Below are 20,033 nucleotides of genomic sequence, written 5' to 3'. Positions count from 1 at the left end.
GGAAAGGCAGAGGAGTTGGTTCAAGTCCCCTAGCATCTGCCTCAAGAGGAGAAGAGGAGAAAAGGAGTCTCTCACCTCACAAGGGAGTGCCTTAACTACCATGCTACAGAGTATTCTGTGGGTTTCCCTGAATCTCTCTTATTGCAATTATTCCACTTTAATTGAATATTTAAATATTAATAGGGCCGGTAAGAATGACTCTGTAGTATAATGGTGAAGGCGCTCATTTGAGAGGCAGCAGATCCCTGTACAAATCCCTTCTCCCTCAGAGGGAGAAGTGGAACCTGAACTTGTGGTATCTCCCATCCCATGTGAATGCTCTCGCTCCTTGGCTAAAGTTTATAAATAAGTTTATAAGGCCACTTTGGGTGGCGTTAGATGGCCTCTGAGCAGACCTGCTAGATCTGACCCCACAGGTGAGTTAGGCAAAGGTGTGTTTATCTTTTACAGCTCATGAATTGCTCAGATAGGTACCCAGCCATCTAGAGCAGAGACATCAGTGCTCTTGCCCAGAATCAAACATAGCCTCCTAGGGAACTTTTACCATACAACTTAGGCAACTGATTGGGAGTTTTGTGGATCAGAGCGATGCCTAAAGGCAGGACTTAGGTGCCTAAATACCTTCATAGATACTGACCTGAATTAGATCTCAAAAGAAGAGCTAACCTGTCTCAGCACGGAGTCTCCAGAATAGAGACAACCCACCTTCGTATTCCATAATGTAATCTTCACAAAAAAAGATAGTAAGTGCAGTGGAGCTAACAGAAAAGGTAGCTATGGTCGAACTAAGCTAAACTACTGCGTTTCAGTGGCTATATAGACAGTAGTCTGAAATTAGGACAGGAAGACACATATATTTTTCTGAAATATTTTGCCGATTACTGCTCCTACAATACCCTCTACTGACAGCCTCAGCACAGTATAGCATGTACCATAGATGGCTCCAGAGTGAACACAAGGTCCAAACGTTACTTGGAAATATAAACTCTGAAAGCACAGATGGAATGGTATATGACAGCAAAGTTGTGAGAGCTACCTTGACTCCACCAGGCCTCATCTCCATTTCAGGATCATTCACACTAACCTGAAAGGACAACTCATATGATACTAGTGGGGAAGTCTGGGGGTGAAATATTATTTACACTTACATTTATGGGATTTTAACATTTCAATTCTCAGGTCAAAAAAAAGGGTAAATCAGTTCCCTGGTGTCAGCAAGAGAGAATTAATGATCTATGCCCCTGCAGCTGTTTACATAGAAGTCAATGTATATTATACAGAATGTATATTTAAATTTCATACCTGGACAAAACTGGATGACTTTTTCCACTCTCAAGACATCCAAAAACTATTTTAAGAGTTCATCTGGCATACTCCTGACCTTTATTTGATCTTGTAACCATCAAGAACAGTTACTGAAGATTACAGATTGCATTTTCTATTAAAAAATATAATTGCAAAAGGACTGGCTGATTCATAGGAATTGGTAATGTGCTTTTAACATCTCTGTGATCAGTTCAACTCCAGTCCTCTCTGTCTTTGTATTTATATTGTGCTGAGCACTGAAGTCCGGGTCAGTAATTGCTAGTCTCTGTCATCTAATGGCTGGTCAGTGGCCTATCTAAGGGTATGTCTACACTAGCTCGTTAGTTCGAGCTAAGTAGGCAAATGAGGGCAACTGGAGTTGCAAATGAAGCCCGGGATTTAAATATCCCGGGCTTCATTTGCATGTTCCCGGGCGCCGCCATTTTTAAATCCCCCTTAGTCTGAACTCCATGCCCGTGGCTACACACGGCACGGAGTACGAAGTTCGAATTAGAGATCCTAATTCGAACTACCGTTACTCCTCATGGAACCATTACTCCACGAGGAGAAATGATAGTTCGAATTAGGATCTCTAATTCAAACTACCTACTAACTAACTACTCTCCTTCAAAACTCCTGTCCTGGAGTTCTGGAATAAGGTCTCCTCCAAGCAGAGAGAGTCTTCATTCACGCACCAACCCATGTCTGAGCACAAGCAACTCTGCACTCCTTGTGTATCACTTTCTATTCTTGGTCTGCCCCACACCCACTGTCCCACTCTATGACTCTTCATAATGTGAGAGAGGACTAGGACCTAACCAAGGTGGAGTTAGAATTCAGCAACAGGACACTCCAGGAAGAAGGTGGCAGGTTGATCTCAACAGGGTATAGATGAGGCTGATTGAGATTCACATCAGGCTTACTTCCCAGCAGAACACGCCCCATTTCACCACAACCCCTTATTCACTGGAGGCTCTCCAGAAACCAGAGAAATAATGTTCACTTGGGGATTAGCTGCTTTTTTAAAAAAAAAAAAGATTACTAAAATTGAAATTTGCCTTCTTTGTGAAAGGGGACACTTCACTTTTACCCAGTTAGAATGTTCAGAATTATGAAAGAAGAAATAAAGGCGCTGAAACAAACAGCTGAGGTGGAATTCTGGCCTCACTGAAGTCAATGGCAAAGCTCCTGAGTTAGGATTTCACCCCTAATCTGACGTGTTTCCAACACCAGGGGGGAACTGATATGTATTATGAAAAAATAAAAAAGTGGTTTTAAGACTAGTTCTAAATGGACATGCCTGCATCTTCCTAGTCCTAATATTTCTTATGTATACTTGCATTTTCTGTGCATTAAAAGACTGGCAGGGGGTGAGAGGGGAGTGATGGAAATACCAAAGAAATAAAATTGATAATTGCAATCCAAAATCTTTTACAGAAATAAGTTATAAACTCTAGGCATGAGGACAGGATCAGAATTACCTTGTTTTCTAACTGAACAGAGTCGCCATCATCCAACACAGCTGTGTAGTGGGGTTCTATTTTTTGTTGGGTATCATCAGTGCCTTGAATAGACCAGATATGTAAAAAAACAATGAATGATACAAAGAAAGTTGCAAATTATGCAAATCATTCTTTCTGCTGAGAGCTATTTTGCTTAAGAACACACATAATTTTCTTGCATTCATCTTCACATAATGGTTCTCAACCAGGCTGTATCTAGACTACACAGTTCTTCTGGAAAAAGCTTTCTCCGCTTCTTTTTTTGGAAGAAGCTTTTCTACACTGGGCCAAATGTCGGGAAAAAAACCTTTTTCAGAACATCCCTTTTTCCTTGTAAAACGATGTTTACAGGGAAGTCAAAAAAAAGCGTCTGCTCTTCTGAAAAACATTTCGGAAGAGCAGATGTGTTCCTTGGATGCAGCAGAGTTTTTCCGGGATGCCCCCCTCCGTGGAACTGCAAGCAGGTGTCAGAAGGGCCACCAAGCAGGACCAGTCTTGGACTCACTGGGGCCTAGAGCAGAAAGCTGAAGGCCCTGCATGGGACTGCAACCCAGAGCTCTGAACCATTCCACCTTGAGCTGAAGAAGAAGCCTGAGGAACTTAGGTATGTCTAAGGGCACACTTATTTCAAAATAACTCATATTATTTCAAAATAACAGAGTACACGTCTACACAGAAAGCCTGTTATTTCAAAACTATTTCAAAACAATGGGTTTCTTACTCCAACTCCTGTAACCCTCATTTCACGAGGAGTAAGGAAAGTCGAAGGAAGCACGTTCTTCCTTTTACTTCCTGCTGTGTAGACAGTACCTAAAATTGAGTTAAGCTATTTTAGCTATGCAAGTAACATCACTGAAGTTGCGTAGCTTGACTTGACTTTGTCCCCCAGTGTAGACGTGCCCTTCATTAACTTCACAGTGCTCTCTGTGGCATGGAGTTCCAGGTAATTGCCCTGATCACTATCCTCTAATGACAACCCTGGATTTATCTGCACAAACCTAGTAGTGGTGGCACAGGTGGGCTGTGGAGTTTTTATAACATGTCTGGGGGGGAAGCTCATGAAGAAAATGTTTGAGAACCTCTGTTCTAAGATTCCCACTCTGCCTTTCACACATACCGACTGTCCACCTCAGTTGTCTTTTACTTTACTTTCTGCAGCAGATGAACAAAAGCCATTTCTCCGCCTTCTGTTAAGCCCAATACATCCTCTGACAGACCATGGCTACAGGAATTAGAGTACTGTCCAGTTGAGAGAAGAAGTGTGATGGAGGTGAATGCATCAGATAGATTAAGTACAGGAGTTCTCAACCTAGGGATTGCAAACAGGTCTGGAAAGTGGTCACTGCCATCTTTTTCTTTATGGCTAGATACGAGAGGAGACAGATGAATCCCTAAGTTTCTTTCTGGTGTAACATGGTGTTGCTCTATAGAAAATATTGAGAACAACTGCAACAGTATTAACACGTATGTTAATAAAAGGGATAAAAAAAGAGGCCTAGAGAAGAGGAATGCCTTGAATTTTAATAGTCACATTCTTATGAAAACTATTTGATACATATTCAAATAGGATTATTATTTACTTTCATATTACATTTCACACCCAGTATAGCAGTCCCTCACAAGGCCCTGCCTACCACTTAGCGTTCACTTATACCTGTAATATTGGTCTTAAGAAGATGAATAGAATCTTTATTGGGTCCTCTTCATCTTGAATAACTACTAGTCACATATTCACAGGATGTAATTTAGTTTTTCTAGTTGTTATGAAGACTTCCCCTAACCTCACCACAAATTCTTATCTCTACCTGATTGGTGGACTTTTTTATTAGTTGTAGGCTGCGGGGTGGGAATACTTTTCAAAACTAATCCCTTGAATTATGTTAGGAGTAAGAAATGACTTATTTTTCTTAAATTGACATTTTTAAGCACTTCAACATGGGGAAGGCTTTAAAATGGACAAATTAAATTGCAATGAACCCCTTTCAGATAAATAGCATTTGTATATTGGAATTAATGTATTTCTTGTAGGCTGGTACAACTCCGTGCCTGCAGCTACACGAGACACCGAGTAGGTAGTTCGAACTAAAGATCCTAATTCAAATTACCGTTACTCCTCATTCCATGAGTAACGGTAGTTCAAATTAGGATCTTTTATTCGAACTACCTATTCCATGCCGCGTGTAGCTGCGGGCACGGAGTTTGGACTAAGGGGGATTAAAAAATGGCGGCGCCTGGGAACATGCAAATGAAGCCTGGGATATTTAAATCCTGGGCTTCATTTGCAACTCCGCTTGCCCTAATTACCCTACCTAGCTCGAACTAACGAGCTAGTGTAGATGTACCCTAAGTCTATAAGGTGCCACAGGACTCCTTGTCGCTATAATAGGGAAGGGCAGAGCTAAATTTCCTTAAATGCAATCATGGATCACTGAAAGGGCAGCTGTACAAGGACAGTGAATATACTCATCTGTGTTCTTTTGGGTGCATAATGTAGTTTGATATTCAAAGAGTGCTGTTGGAACCAATTTGTTCTATATATACAGAAAGAACACAAAAGCATTAATTTTGAAAACTGCATTGTGCTTTGCAAGCCAACAAAATAAAGTCTAAAAGTGGCCCATATTCTAGGCATAGCATCAGCTTCCTTTTAAGAATGACCCATTTCACTTCCTACATGATTTCTCTTCTACTGTTCTTCCAGGGAATCAGGATTTAGACTTGACTAGCGCAAGTCTGCCAAGGAACTGCAGGCTTGACTTTATATGGGATTATTGCTCTCTCTCACTCATTGTCATAGTACATGGATAGGAGCCACAAAGTTGTGATTTGAAGAAACATTTAAAATGTGATACATACATAGATGTAATCCGTATGTTTTGTTTGTGTTCTAGCAATTTCTGGCACCATGGTTAAATGGTAGGCCTTTGAGTAAATTTTGTAACATCGTACATTTATTTTCCAGTACTGCAAAAAAGTGTGTAAAATGTTTGCAAAAGGGCAGTAGAGCAGCACAAAAGAAAATACAGGCAGTCCCCGAGTTACGCGGCTCCGACTTATGTCGGATCCGCAGTTACGAACGGGGCCCTCCCTCTCCCTGGTCTCCAGCAGACCAGGGAGAGGAAGCAAAGCAGCAGAACACGCGGGCAGCGGACAGCCCAGACGCGTCTGGGCTGTCAGCTGCCCGCGTGCTCTGCGGCTTTGCTCTGCTTTGCTCCCCGTCCCCCTGTCCGCTGCCCGCGTGTTCTGCCGCTTTGCTCCCCGTCCCCCTGGTCTGCAGACCAGGGGGATGGGGAGCAAAGCCGCGGAGCCTGGGGTTCTTAACTTGAATCTGTATGTAAGTCAGAACTGGCGTCCAGATTCAGCCGCTGTTGAAACTGATCAGTTTCAGCAGCAGCTGAATCTGGACGCCAGTTCCGACTTACATACAGATTCAACTTAAGAACAAACTTACAGTCCCTATCTTGTACATAACCCGGGGACTGCCTTAGTGTCTATGCTCAGAGGTGATTTCTCTTATATTTTATCAGTATAATTATTTTTTCTTACATTAAGCAAAGAAAGTTTCCAACAAAAAAAGTTTTTAAAATGACTTTCAGTTATAAATACAAACAAATTAGATAAATATTTTCCATCACTGACCTTGGCCAAGAATGCTAAGTCTAACAGTGAAATTCACAAAAGCCCCACTGAAAATAGCTGTGCTGCAAGTGTTGCTTAGATTTGGCTGTCCAAACATTTGTAAAAAGAAAGGGAAAGCAACCTGAAAAAACAGGTTTTAAATGTACACTGTAATATTTTCAGTGTGTGACTATCTCAACTACTACTTATGTGTTCCCCAGTATTTTGGGGTTTTGTTTTTTTTCTGGAGCTAAGATTTAAAAACATTTGAAAATTCTAGTATTATAAGGTATATTACTCAACCCAGTTGGATGAAAATATTCAGCTAGAATCACCACATGACATGCAATCAAACTTTATACTGCTACCAAATCTTGTTCTTTTTGTTTCTGGTTGCCAATTTAGAGCAAGGTTGTGACTTGCCCTAATCACACCTGCACAAGGGAGTGGAAGGTGATTTAAGATACTCCGGCACAATCTAGCATGAGCAACTCATCTGGCAGGTTACAACACAGGGGACAGCTGTTTCCATGATGCTACTCCCCTTCTAGAACATCTGAGTAGGAACACGGAATGGGAGGGTCCTTGACTCCATCCACATATGCACCAGCTAGCACAGCTGAGCAGGCACACATAATCTGTGCCTGGTAGAGGGCTGACATGGATACTCTGAGCAAGAGGAGTGGCCAGAAACCACATTAAGACACTCATTCAATCTGGCATCTGGTGTAACTATGTGCTGCCCCTTTAGGATTGCCAGACGGTTTCAACAAAAATACCGGACACACACGACATTACATCAGAATCTGCATTACATCTTATTTAGAAAATACCGGACATTTATATTTTCTCATGTATATTGTCTCAATTGGTTTCCCGAACAGAAAGCTCAAATACTGGACTGTCTGATTCAAAACCGGACACCTGGTAACCCTATGCCCCTTGCACAGGCCTGGGGCAAAGCCAAAAGTTAGCCTACAGTAAACAGTTACGCTCATCATAAGCACATTGCATCAGAGGGCATATTTAAGGGGGTGATGCTGCATGAGAAGGGAGGAGTCCAGTTCCACATGACAGAAGACAGGGCTGAAGATGGAAAAGACAGGAGAAGATGCTGAGCCTAAAATGTTGACTAGGCCTCAGAGATTCTGAGAACAGCCTAAACAGGTTGGCTATGTCTACACTGGCAGCTTCTTGCACAAGAACAGCTGTTCTTGTGCAAAAACTTGCTTGTTGTCTACAGTGCACGTGTGTTCTTGAACAAGTAAATTTACAGTATCGCGTTGTAAAACAGGGCTTCTTCCGGAAGAGTTATTCCTCTCCCCATGAGGAATAAGCCCTGTTGCGCAAGAGCTCTTCCACATGAGGGCAGTGTAGACAGGCAACATGAATTTCTTGTGCAAGAAGCCCCTATGGTTAAAATGGCCATCAGAGCTTTCTTGAGGAAGAGGGCGTCCACACTGCCATGGATGCTCTTGCGCAAAAGCACATCTCTTGCGCAAAAGCACATGCCAGTGTAGATGCGCTCTTGTGGAAGACTTTCTGCTCAAGAACTCTTCCGCAAAATGGTTCTTGCGCAAGAAGCTGCCAGTGTAGACGTAGCTGCTGTGTCTTGGGACTGTTAGTTATGTTTAAAAATCTGTAACACTACAGTGCTTTCCTAAAAGTGACTATGGTTAAGAAATTCCTTTATGAGGCCTGTATCCCTTGCTTGCCTGCTACATTTTTCTCTGAAAGAAGGTCATCATGCCTACAGCAAGGTGGAGTTCTGGGGCACTGTAACTAAACTATCAGGGGCTTAAAGGGGTGATGCATGCTGGTAGTTTACTGTGGCTGGTTTATAGAGTCCCATGTCCCAAAGAAGGGTGTCAGGCATAAGCTCTTCATCCAGGAGTGTGTCTTAGAGATAGGAACAGTGACTTTGCTCTGCCCCAACCCAGTTGGCCTAGAATGGAATCTAGTAGTTCGCACCATTCAAAAAAAAAAAAAAAAAGAAAAGATGAGAGAAAGGCCATTTATGGGAGGCAACATAGCTTAGTGGACAGATCCGTGTGCTGGATGAAACCTGGGTTCTCTTCCTAGTGCTTCTATTGGCTTGCTAAGGGTACGTCTAGACAGCAGTGCGATTTCAGGATACTTCAGGTATCCTGAAATAGCTATTCTGCATCTTTTAAGCAAGCCCATTATTTCAAAATATAACGGGCTCACTATTCCAATGTCCCTGTAAACCTCATTCCATGAGGATTAAGGGATGTTTCAGAATAAGTGGTTTATTTTGAAATTTGGTGCTGTAGAGACAGTAGTAAATTTTGAAATAAGCTATTTTGAAATTAACTCAAAATAAGCTACGCAATTTGCTCAACTTGCATAGCTTATTTCGAGCTAAGGGTGCAGGGTAGACACACGCTAAATGACCCTAAGCATGTCACATCAGTGTCCCATGCCTCAGTTTTCCCATTTATAAAATGGGATAAATAATATTGATCTTCTCTGTAAAATGCTTTGAAAGCTACTCATAAAAACGACTATATAAAAGCTAGACATTATTATCATCTGACTGGTTTTTGTTTAAAAAAATTAAGTAAAGAGATGGAACATTTCACTCTTCATATTCCTTGATTTGCTCAAGACAATATCTATGTCATTTTGTTATAAAGTTCATTTTAATGAGCACAGTATATAAGTTGCCTCATATGGTATATCCCTGCACTGTGTGGGGCCCCATGAGTACTTTGTGAAGACATAGGAATCAGCCTAGAATCACTTGCTGGACAGGGTCATCGTCATAGTCAGTTTTACTATGTTGTCAAACCTCTGAGAAGTGATATTGACAATTAAAGTCTCATCTCTTAATGTAACTGAGTTCTTTGGGATACTTTTTATTAAAACCTGATAGCATCAGTGGCATATGTTTTAATACCCAGTGGAAGTGAATAGTATAAACTATTGCACACTGACAGATCACTGTGGTAAACCACATGCTTTTATTATTTTTATTTTTTTAAGTACAAGATCTAAATTATTTTTAGGCCTGATCTTCCTTTTTTCCTGCAGAACAGTAGTTTTCAGAAGCTGAATCCTCCCTATTAACAAGTGAAATAAGAGTTTAATGGGAAACTTACCAACATACAAATTGCCAGACAGTGTGTAAATAAAAGATGTCCATCCTGAAATATAATCAAGCAATATTAAAGGTTAGCATTCATAATCTTAATGTACTCGTATTTAATACTGCATGGAATTATACTGATACTATATGCTTTGGTTTCCACGATACATTCCATAGTGGCTCTTGTAATTATATAGATTCATTCCAATTTAAAGTGACACTACAATTTAAAAGCTCGTATTTTCATCTGCAAATTTTGTATCTCCTAAAAGTAATAACTGAGATTACTAGAACTGGAAACAATTAGATATTTTTTCCTTTTTTTTGTGTGTGTGTGATCACTTTTACTATTTCTTCTGCATAACTATCCAGTTTCTTCTATTATTTGTGCAGAACTTTAGCAAAGAAAGTGGACAGAAATATCACTAAAAATAACCACAAAAATATGTTCAAAAATAAAAACAAGGTGAAAGTTCTCCAATATTACTCATTCTGGAAAAAAATTCCCATGTGTCTGTTATGGGGCACATTTTTATCCCCCACATTAATTTAGGCTTCTGCACAATTGTTGTTTGCATTGGTGTTGTAGCTCTGTTGGTCCCAGAATTTTAAAGAGAAAAGGTGAGTGAGGTACAGTAATTCCTCATTTAACATGACAGATGCATTTCTGAAAATGTTCATGCTAAGTGAAAACGTGCTATGCGGGGTCAATTTTCCCATTAAAAATAATGGAAAAGGTGGGGGTTGTGTTTCAGGTGGTAGTGGCGAAGTTAATTTTTTGTTGGTGGAGGGTCAACATCAATATTAGATGATGAAGATGGAACAGGTCTATCTTGTTCATCAGCTGATTTTTTTTTTTTAGATTGAACACAACAAAAACTTTTGATAGAGAGCTGCTTTTGCTGCTTTTTATTTTTTGTTGTAAAGTTGCTTGTAGCAAGATATGGCGTTTTCTAAGCTTTTCACTACTTTTGATCTCCGTTCATGATGGGGATCATTCTCATAAAAAATGTTTATTACATCACCTATAAACACAAGTTGCCACGGTTTGTTAAAACACAAAGATAAACTCGTGTATTCATCTGCTCATGCATATTACCATTGTTTTTGCCAACTTATACTGCTGTGCAAAGCAGTCCACCACTTGATTATTTTCATGTTATTTTGGGGACAGTTGTGTTATTCAAAAAACGTTCCCTAAAAATAATCATGCTATTGCAAAAATGTGTTAAGCGGGCATGTGTTAAACAAGTAATTACTGTAATATCTTTTATTGGGTCAACTTCTGGGAATGAGAGAGACAAGCTTTTGAACCACACAGATCTCTTCTTCAGACAGAAGAAGACAGTATCTCACTCACCTTGTCTATATAAAACTGAACAGTCCTAACACTTTTTGGTGGCACAAAGAATCTGGAATATCACATTTGTCCCTAACAAAGAAAATGCCATTTTCTCTATGCTTACTTCAGTTCCAAACCAAGTCTCGAATTCATACAATCCAATGCAAGTCTGAATGTGATCTGTACAGCATCGCTGATTCCCTGCTTCTGGACTTAGGGTACGTCTAGACTACATGCCTCTGTCATCAGAGGCATGTAGATTAGGCTACCAGACATAGGAAAATGAAGCAGCAATTTAAATAATCGCCGCTTCATTTAAATTTACATGGCTGCCACGCTGAGCCGACAAACAGCTGATCAGCTGTTTGTCGGCTCAGCGCGATAGTCTGGACGCGCGGGTGTTGACATCAAAGGTATTTGTCGACCACCCAGGTATACCTCATCCCAGGATAATTTAAATCGCCGCTTCATTTTCCTATGTCTGGTGGCCTAATCTACATGCCTCTGGTGACAGAGGCATGTAATCTAGACGTACCCTTAGTTCTAAACTATCTAGGACATGAACCAGCTCATTCATTTATGGTCATGCCTAGCACAATGGGGGCTGAGCCTATAAATAATAATAATGGACCTACTGAGTGGCTTTTTCTCCTTGTTGTCAACAACTCAGCCACAGTTACAATGGGTCCGGATAACCATACATTAAACCAATATCCTAATAAAATGAGGATCTAATAAATCTGTTAGTGGGTATCTGCAAAACCCATAAGGATTATAAGATGGCACCGAAGATACTAACCCCTCTGAGACAATTTCCTAATGTTACCTTAATATTACTAGTTTGAAACAAGTAAAAAACAAGTGATACAAATTTTCAACATGATCATCTCCTCTCCAAAGAATGGTACTACAACATGCTGACATCCCAAGGTTAAGATTGTGTGTGAATGTATGTTTTGTCTGAGAAATGCAACCTTAACCCTGCAATTCCTAGTTTTCTCGTGTTTGATCTTGGCTCTTTATTTTACCTTTATACAGGACATGCAAAGTGGGCCTCACCTCAGAATTTCTAACTTTTCATGTGGGGCATTTAAACTACCATGGTCAGGAAGAGCCTGCTGATTATTAGATGCACCCACATCTTAACACTGCACCCACATCTTAACTCTGCCTTAATTAAGCTGTTTATATTGGAATTCGAGCAAGCGTGGTACCCTTGAAGTCTTCTTAACACGGGGCTCACTCCTGCCACTTCAAGATTCCATTATCCCTGAAGAAGCACTCAGCACTTTACAGGATTGATCCTACAATCCTGCCTTTGGCATACTCTGATTGGTTCCTACCTTTAGTTTTGGAAGAACTCCTCTAAATATTTAGCCATACAATGAAATTGGTATATACATTCTGGATTTGTTTTTCTTTTCCTCTTATATTCAATCTGAGTGACTTCATCCTTGAAAAAATGTTTTAAATAACTTTGCTGCATGATCAGACAGGTCACTGACTAATTACGGAATTCACAAAATAACCCCACCAGATCATTTACTTCACCTGATTGCAAACATTTTAACTGCATTAAAATTAGTTTTTCCATACTTTCCTGTCAGCCCTCTCAGATGTTAGCTTAGCTTAAATAATTTTCAGTGTGTTTGTTCTTCGCCTTTTGTTTTGGCTGCATAAAGTCTCTGAGAAAATACCACAAATTCCATACAACTATCATTGGAAGGAAAAGCATTTAACTCTTTATTTCATAAGAGATGTTTTTGATTCCCTTTCCTGGTTTGGAAATGTAAATTCCAGAATCATGTTCATTTTATTACTTTCCTCACAGTAATTCTGTATTAGCCTCAGAGCTTTTTCAGTCTTCTCTCCTTATCTACTAGGACAGTTTAATATTGTATTGGATCCTTTCTCTTTGTGCAATGCTTCTAAACACCTGCAGCCACGTGCTCCATTAGTATCATTTCAGTAATTTATACTTTATAAGGAATTGGCCCACTAATTTCTTCAAAGTGTTCCTAGCTTTTTCCTCATTTCTTTTCTGTAAGACAAAATGATGAATTTATCCCTAGTAAGTATTTTCCCTATAATCCATTCCAAACCCATGAATAACATTTTTACCACATACTTTCGTTTCAAAGCCTTCTTCTATTATTAGCTACACTTGATTGATCACCTCTACCATGTAAGTCACAAGGGAGAGTAATTAAATGTAAGGATGCCTTTCTTGTTGTGTAATGATCTTTCACTTTAATGTTACAGGAAGAAATAATTACATTTAAGAGAAGTTGTGGTTTCTCATTTGAGATATATATACACTATTCTCATTGGTGATTGTATTAGAGACGTCTTATTCACATTCTTAGTAATTTCCTAAACTCAATAATTTGCATGGGTTTCCCAGTCATTAGTGTGAGTTAAAAAGGTTTATATTATTTTCAATTACTGATCAGATTCTTCAGTGTAGTGGTTAATATCCACTGTGTGTTATCCTGTAATTGGCTTTGCACAATGCAGCCAAGATAACATTGCTATTGAAACATTAACCTTCACATTTTTAGAGATTTTTTTTCCATTTGATTAACTTTGCAATGGTAACGCTGCAGTAACAAGGATTTTGTGAATAATTATTTTAAAATTCAATTACCAATAAACAAAATTAACACAGTGCTTCTTTTTGGCTCTATAATTACATCTGGCACAGGTGAGAAGCAAGGCTATTGGTCAGATTTACTTTTATCCCTGTAGTGGGAGAATCAGGCAACCTGTTAAGTTTTTCAAAAGAAAAAAAACACACCAAACTTTTCATAAACCCAATACACTTACATCACCTATCTATCTGAAATGCAGACTCTGAAAAAGCTGCTTGGTACAGTGCTTAGAGCAGTTACAGAATCAAAAGTTTTAGTTCTGATTCTACCACTAACCTTGTGTAAATTACTTCACTGACCAGTGCCTCAGTTTCCCTAATTTGTAAAATACTTGGAAATCTAAAAGTGGTATACACAAACTATTATTATGCTGGAGACTTGTTACAGCAGTAAAGCATGCCCCTCTGAAATACCATCTGGATTTTTCTTCCAAGTCTCCCCCCACCCCAAATTTAAAGAAAACATCTAATAGTACTTGCATGTGAACTACCGCCGAAAATAATTGTAAAAAAATCTACATCCCACCTCTTCCCGCCCCCTCTCCCAGGAATGTGGCCCTGAACACGCAGATAGTTGGACTCTGTTTATCAGTCTGTCATTAGGCTGGAAAAACATAATACATAAACTTCTGTTTTAAGGTCACTAGCTGTCTCCAGAAATAGAAACATAGGGAAAGACTCATTAAACATAGAGTGCTGAGGCCCTAGAGACCAGGTAGAGCTCACAGCACTTACTTGGCATTATTATAATCCTATTGTTTCAGGAAAGAGGGTTGTTGTTTTTTTTATTCTGATGATGTAGTCTTTCCCACTGCTATGTTCCCAGACTTAAAAGTTCTGCTAAAACTTCTGCTGCCCCCGGTCCTCTTCCCAGTAAAAAAAAAAAAAAAAAGAGTTTAACTGTTGATTTCATTGGCAATGTGGGCAGGCCAAAAGAAATATTGAGAATTAGAATACAAATGAGAAAATGACATAATGGAATTTCTCTAACAGAAATTGTATGTAACTGGGAAACAGCAACGTTGTATACAATACCCGGGCTGTTTGGTGCTTTGAATTTTCCATTTCTACACTCAATTTCTATACTAAGCTTAGGGGTAGAATGTACTTTTAGATTTCCAATATATTCATCTTGTAGCTCAAAATAATCCACCACTGAATGTATACAGGTATGTTAATTTTGAGAGCTGAAGACAGCATTTGATCTGAGGTATAAGTTGCACAACATCATGTCTTTGTGCTGGTGTTCTACTCGTGCAGCCCATTTGGAACAGGCATAATCCCCACATCTTATGTTCACCTTACAATGTTTGAAGGGGAAAGTGGCACCAGCTTTGTTTAGTAAAGACTCAGTCCGAGTCTGCAATATCAGCTGTATCAGTGGGAAGATCATTTCAAGACACTCCTCAGCAGTCCTCTGCCTTCTATCCACCTTCTGACTGAAATGGGTCAGAAAGTTCTGGTACAGCCACCTTTTTCAACCAAGAAGAGACTTGGATTGCAGCCCATAAGCTAAAATATGTGAAACCATAAGAAGTCCATAATGTCATCCATGAGCTGCTCAAGACATGTAAAAATATTGCACCATGACCGCACAGGCTATTCCAAATTAACTGGTGCACTGATTATCATCCACAATGACTTGAAGAAGGGAGCTATTCTGCCTCCACTCAGAAAAGGACAGTAAGGGTGAAGGTAGTAACCACAGAAATATTATGCTGTTGTTATCCATAATAGAAAAGGCAATACACAAGAACCTGCTGGAGAACACTTTAATCTGCCTGGGCACTCATTAATAGAGCTCCAAGTCACCTTGTTGCTTCAGGCCAATTCCACAAGCCAAATACACAGGGAAGCATTGGAACTTAACTTCATTTACAAAGTTTAATTCTTATGAAAATGGTATGAGCTGGCTCACACACTACCTTCCGCATCCTAATGACTTAACTAACCAACCAAACAATGGAGGTGCCAATTGTTCTTATCAGCCTCTGGTAACTATTTGAACCAAATACTCACGGTCTGTCTCTCTCTCTCTTTTTTTTTTCTTTCACCCTCCTTTATTCTCTTTTCTGCCCTCTTCCTCCCCTCCCCCTCACCCCCCATTTATTCTTGGATCTGGACTCCAGTCATCTGAAGAAGTGGGCTATGCCCACAAAAGCTCATGATACCATCTACATGTTTTGTTAGTCTATAAAGTGCTACCAGACTATTTGCAAAACATGTAGATGGTATCATGAGCTTTCCTGGGCACAGCCTACTTCTTCAGATGACCAGAGTTATGACTAGGGGATAAGAAAACTCAAAATAAATAGGAGAAGGGAAGGGACAGGGGAAGAGAAAGATGCTCTGTTGTCCACCCCCTACCTCTATACATAAAGTATCAGGAAAAAGGGTGCTAAACCTGACTAGATAAAGATCAAAGACAGTGGATAGATTGCTAAGGCAGGAAGGATACCATTCAGAAAGCTGTTAGCACCTCCAGTGATAAAAGGTCCACCACCCCATATCTTGATTAAGTAATTGAATTGAATTTGCATATGTATTTTAATTCCAAGCTTTCCCTGAGTATTTGGCTTGAGGAGCTGGCCTGTGACAAGACCGCCACCTTCAGATCTGTGAGATTATGGTTAAGTAAACAGAAATGTTCTTCCACTGGCTTCTGAGTATTTTCTTTATGTATATCTGATTTGTGTCCATTGATTCTTTCCTGCAGAGAACGTCCAATTTGACCAATATATATAGTAGAGGTGCACTGTTGGCATTTGATGGTGTATATCAAATTACTAGATGAGCAGCCAAATGACCCTTTGATTTTGTGGCGTGTGTTGTTTGCTCCAGTGATGAATTCATCCGCGTAGATATGTGGGCAGAGTTGGCATCTTTTCTGCTTGCAGGGCCTGGTTCCTGGAGGCTTATGATGTGGTTGTGTGGCATGGTTATCAGAAAGAATACGTTTCAGGTTAGGGGGTTGTCTGTAAGCAAGAATAGGTTGTTAGTCTTTAAGGTGCTACTAGTCTATTTGTTGTTTTTTAAGTTTTTATCCATGTTATTGTTTCAGAACAATTATGAACTTCATGGCAGAGGCTGGGATGTCTCTGGACCTGAGTGTTTCTTTGAGACAGTTTTTAAAAAAGATGGCTAAACTTAATAAGATGTGCAGAAAATAATTCATAGATTTCCATCAAGCCTTGATTTTGGTGCAACAAGCAAGCTTGTGTGATCTAATGAGGTGACTTGGAATCTCTGCAGCAGCATTTGCTGGTGAACACACTTCAAAATTCAGTAGTCCTCTATTGTACGAAGACCAAGAATTGACAGAGATGGCTAGTGGATCTGGCTATGTATATTCATATTACTGATCTTGTTCGGCCACTTAATATGGAGCAGCTGACAAAGACAGCAAGAATCAAAACCACCAATGTGTCACTCTTCATCTTTCCTCAAGTCTGACATTTTACTGCTGTCCAGTAGACTGGGTATAGGTATAGTATTATAGAACTGCATCTCATTGCAAGTTTGATGTCCTGACAGCCCAAACAGTGGCTGCGGAAGGGCCTGGAACATGGTGGTGGCTGCTGCTATAGGAGTGTCTGCCTTTTTTGAGGATCTTCCAGCTTGGTTAATGATGCTGCCCAAGTACTTGACAGTTGCCATCTCCTCTCCTCAGCATTTTAACCAGACAGGGTAATACTTGGCTGCTTGTAAGCTAGAGCTGTTGGCTGCTTGATTGTAATGACCAGGAGCTTAATTTTGTTTGGATTAAAAGCCAGATCAGTGCATTCTGCTTCTTGCCTAATCAGATCAACCATCAGCAGCAGGGATTCACCAAACTGAGCCAATAAGACAATGTCATGGGTATATTTGAGGTCTCAAAAGAAAATGGTGTTCTGCTGAATGCCTAAGATCCTATCATCAGTCAGTCAGTGCTGGCCTTGGGTAATGAAAGCCAATGACTCAATGCAGCTTTCCCAAACCCTAATGTAGTTTTCCGTTCGATTATAGAGCTCTTCCATCAATGACATTATCATGAGTGCTAGGGTATATTAGCTACTAGCTTTCCCACCGTTGGAAAACTGGCAATGAATCTAGACAAAGCTGCACTAGTGCCCTCCGCATGAAAGCAGCTTTTCTGAGCTGTAAAGCACTTCATACTCATCTCAATCCTCAAAAAAGCCACAAATGGCCATACCCAGTTTTGTCACAGAAATTTTTAACTAATTTCCCCTCCACAATTTTTTACTCTGAAGAACAGACTGGATTAATATAATTGAAACAATAATACAGTGTATGTGACATCATACTCTGTCGAAGAGGGAGTGAATTTTGTGACATCGCTAGGGACTGAGGCAGGAAAAAAAGTCAGTTATGAAGGAGAAAACAAACGAAGATAAATTAAATCTTCGTGTATCGATGTTCAGGTATAAAAGGCACATGTACTTCAGTGTGACAGAGGCTCTCCAGAAGTGCAGTTGAGCAAATCTTTGTTACCTTTGAAATCTTTGTTATCTGGCACTTTGTGAACTGGCATTGCCCCCAGCCAAAATACTGTCACATCTTCAGGTGCACAGGCCTGGCTTGGGTTACCATGATCGGCTTAACATTTTTTTATTTAAGAAGCACCCTGGACCCCCTGCTCTCCCTCTTCCCTGCAACCCTTTGGCTCTGCACCGCCCTTACACCCTGCACCCTGCTCCCCCCCGATCCCAGAGGGGAGGAGGTCAGGAGAAGAATAAGAAGAAGAAAGGGGAAGGCACCAAGGGACAGGGGTGCAGGAGAGACAAATGCCAGGGGGCCAAGTGCAGACAATGAGGAAAAGGGCACGAGGGGAGGTGTCAGTGGGAGGGGGGACAGGGTGATGCTGGGAGAGGAGAGGGTAAGGGCACTGGGGGCTACAGGGGGAGGAGGAGGTGCTGGGAGAAGGCTTGAAAGAAGGGGTGGGCATGAGGAAGGCAGTGATGGAGAAAGGCAACTGTGAGGGCACAGGGGCATGAAGGGAACGGGGGCAGAGGGTGGTGAGGGGGTGGGTATCAGGGAAAAAGAGAGCAAAGGGGGCAGAGGCAGTGAGGGAAGTGGGAGGCACCAGGAAGGTGCAGGTGCCAAGGGATTCTGGGGGAGAAGCAGAAGGGCAGACACCTTCAGGGGAGGGACCAGCACCAGAGGAGAGAGGCAGGGCAGGTGTGTAGAGGGAGGTTTTAGGAGAGGGGATGAGGAGGGGTAGCTCACACGATCAGAGTGGGGCTACTAGAGAAGTGGGCACAGGGCGGAGAGAAGGGCTAGTGGAGGGGGGCAGGTCTCAGGAGGGCTGAGGGCAGTGAGAAAGGCAGGAGTCAGAACAGCAGAGGGTGAGGGGTTGGGGGGCAGGAGGCACCTGGGGAGCTGATGGAGCAAGGGGAGGAGACATGGCAGCAGAGAGAAAAGGTAGAGGTTCATAAGATATTTATTAATAACTTATTAGTAATTACTGTTCTTATTCTTATTAGGAATTTATGCCATTAAAAAAACCACTTTTTGTGGGGGAGGGTGGCGAGTCCCTTTTTTGTATGGCAAGTAGGGTTTTCCATAATTTGTCGACCCCTGTATATTAGAATAAACCAAAAGTCTATTTTTGGTGCTCCAGGTCTTCTAAATTGTCAAGTATCTTTCATCTCTTTTCTCTGTGCATTCCAAATCCCTAATTCCTTCCTTTAGCCATTTCCCTTCTGTTTTTTCTGCATCACTTTTACAAAACATATTGCTTGAAAAAGAGGGGTGTATTCCAGTGGTTTTCAAACTAGGGGTTTGCAATGACAGGCACTAGGTCTCGTTGCTACATGGGGATCAAGTGACCAGTGGGGGTGCTAAGGCAGGCTTCTGCACGTCCTAGCACTGCAGACTGTGCTATGCCCCAGAAGTGGCCAGCAGCAGGCCTGGCTCCTGGGAGAGGGGGTGGAAGAGTGCATAGGACTCCACACACTCCCCCTGCCCTGAGCACTAGCTTCCTACTCCCATTGGCTGGGAACCTGATGCTAGCTGGTTCTGGGGCGCAGCATAGTCTGCAGTGCCAGGATAGGCAGGAAACCTGCCTTAGCACTGCCACTGCATCGCTGACGGGAGCTGCTCGAGGTAAGCTCCTCCTGCCCCAGTCTTGACATCGCCACCAAAGCCTGAGTTCCCTACTACAGCCCAAAGCTCTTGTCCTCAGCCCACCTTGGAGCCCACACTTTATTCAAATGATGTTGGGTCAGGGGCATTAACAATTTTCTTCAACTTGGTCATGGGGGAAAAAAAAGTGTGAAAGCCACTGATGTATTCCAATATCCTTCTGTCTCCTACTGAAAGTCTAACATTTTTAAATGATAGACAATGCATGTTTCAGAGTACCACATCTCTGGTAAACTCCCACACAAAGGTCTGACGCTTCACTAACACTGCCCAAGAGTATGGCTTGCAACTGCTAAATTCATCTGTCTTCTCCTCCATGATAACATATTTGCCCCATGTCTAATCTACTTCTTTCATGCTTAC

General features: G+C 41.1%; 1 protein-coding gene across 7 annotated transcripts in view; it reads right to left on the bottom strand.

Annotated features, from left to right (window-relative positions):
• Window positions 1–20,033, bottom strand: part of PIR (pirin) — an 81,443-nt gene that overhangs the window by 9,051 nt on the left and 52,359 nt on the right. For all 7 annotated transcript variants that reach the window (XR_003089286.2, XM_075914348.1, XM_075914341.1 and 4 more), the window contains exons 7-8: window positions 9,548–9,592; window positions 2,787–2,869 (exon numbers count right to left, since the gene is read on the bottom strand). Coding sequence is in view for 6 of the 7 variants with exons in the window: in XM_075914348.1 (XP_075770463.1) it covers window positions 2,787–2,869; window positions 9,548–9,592 (128 nt within the window). In the remaining variant the exon portion in view is untranslated. The remainder of the gene's footprint in view (window positions 1–2,786; window positions 2,870–9,547; window positions 9,593–20,033) is intronic.

This window comes from Pelodiscus sinensis, chromosome 1 (genome assembly GCF_049634645.1).
Source record: "Pelodiscus sinensis isolate JC-2024 chromosome 1, ASM4963464v1, whole genome shotgun sequence".
Taxonomy (NCBI): Eukaryota; Metazoa; Chordata; order Testudines; family Trionychidae; genus Pelodiscus; species Pelodiscus sinensis.
Note: the sequence above shows the minus strand (reverse complement) of the source record. Positions and strands in the feature narration are given on the sequence as shown.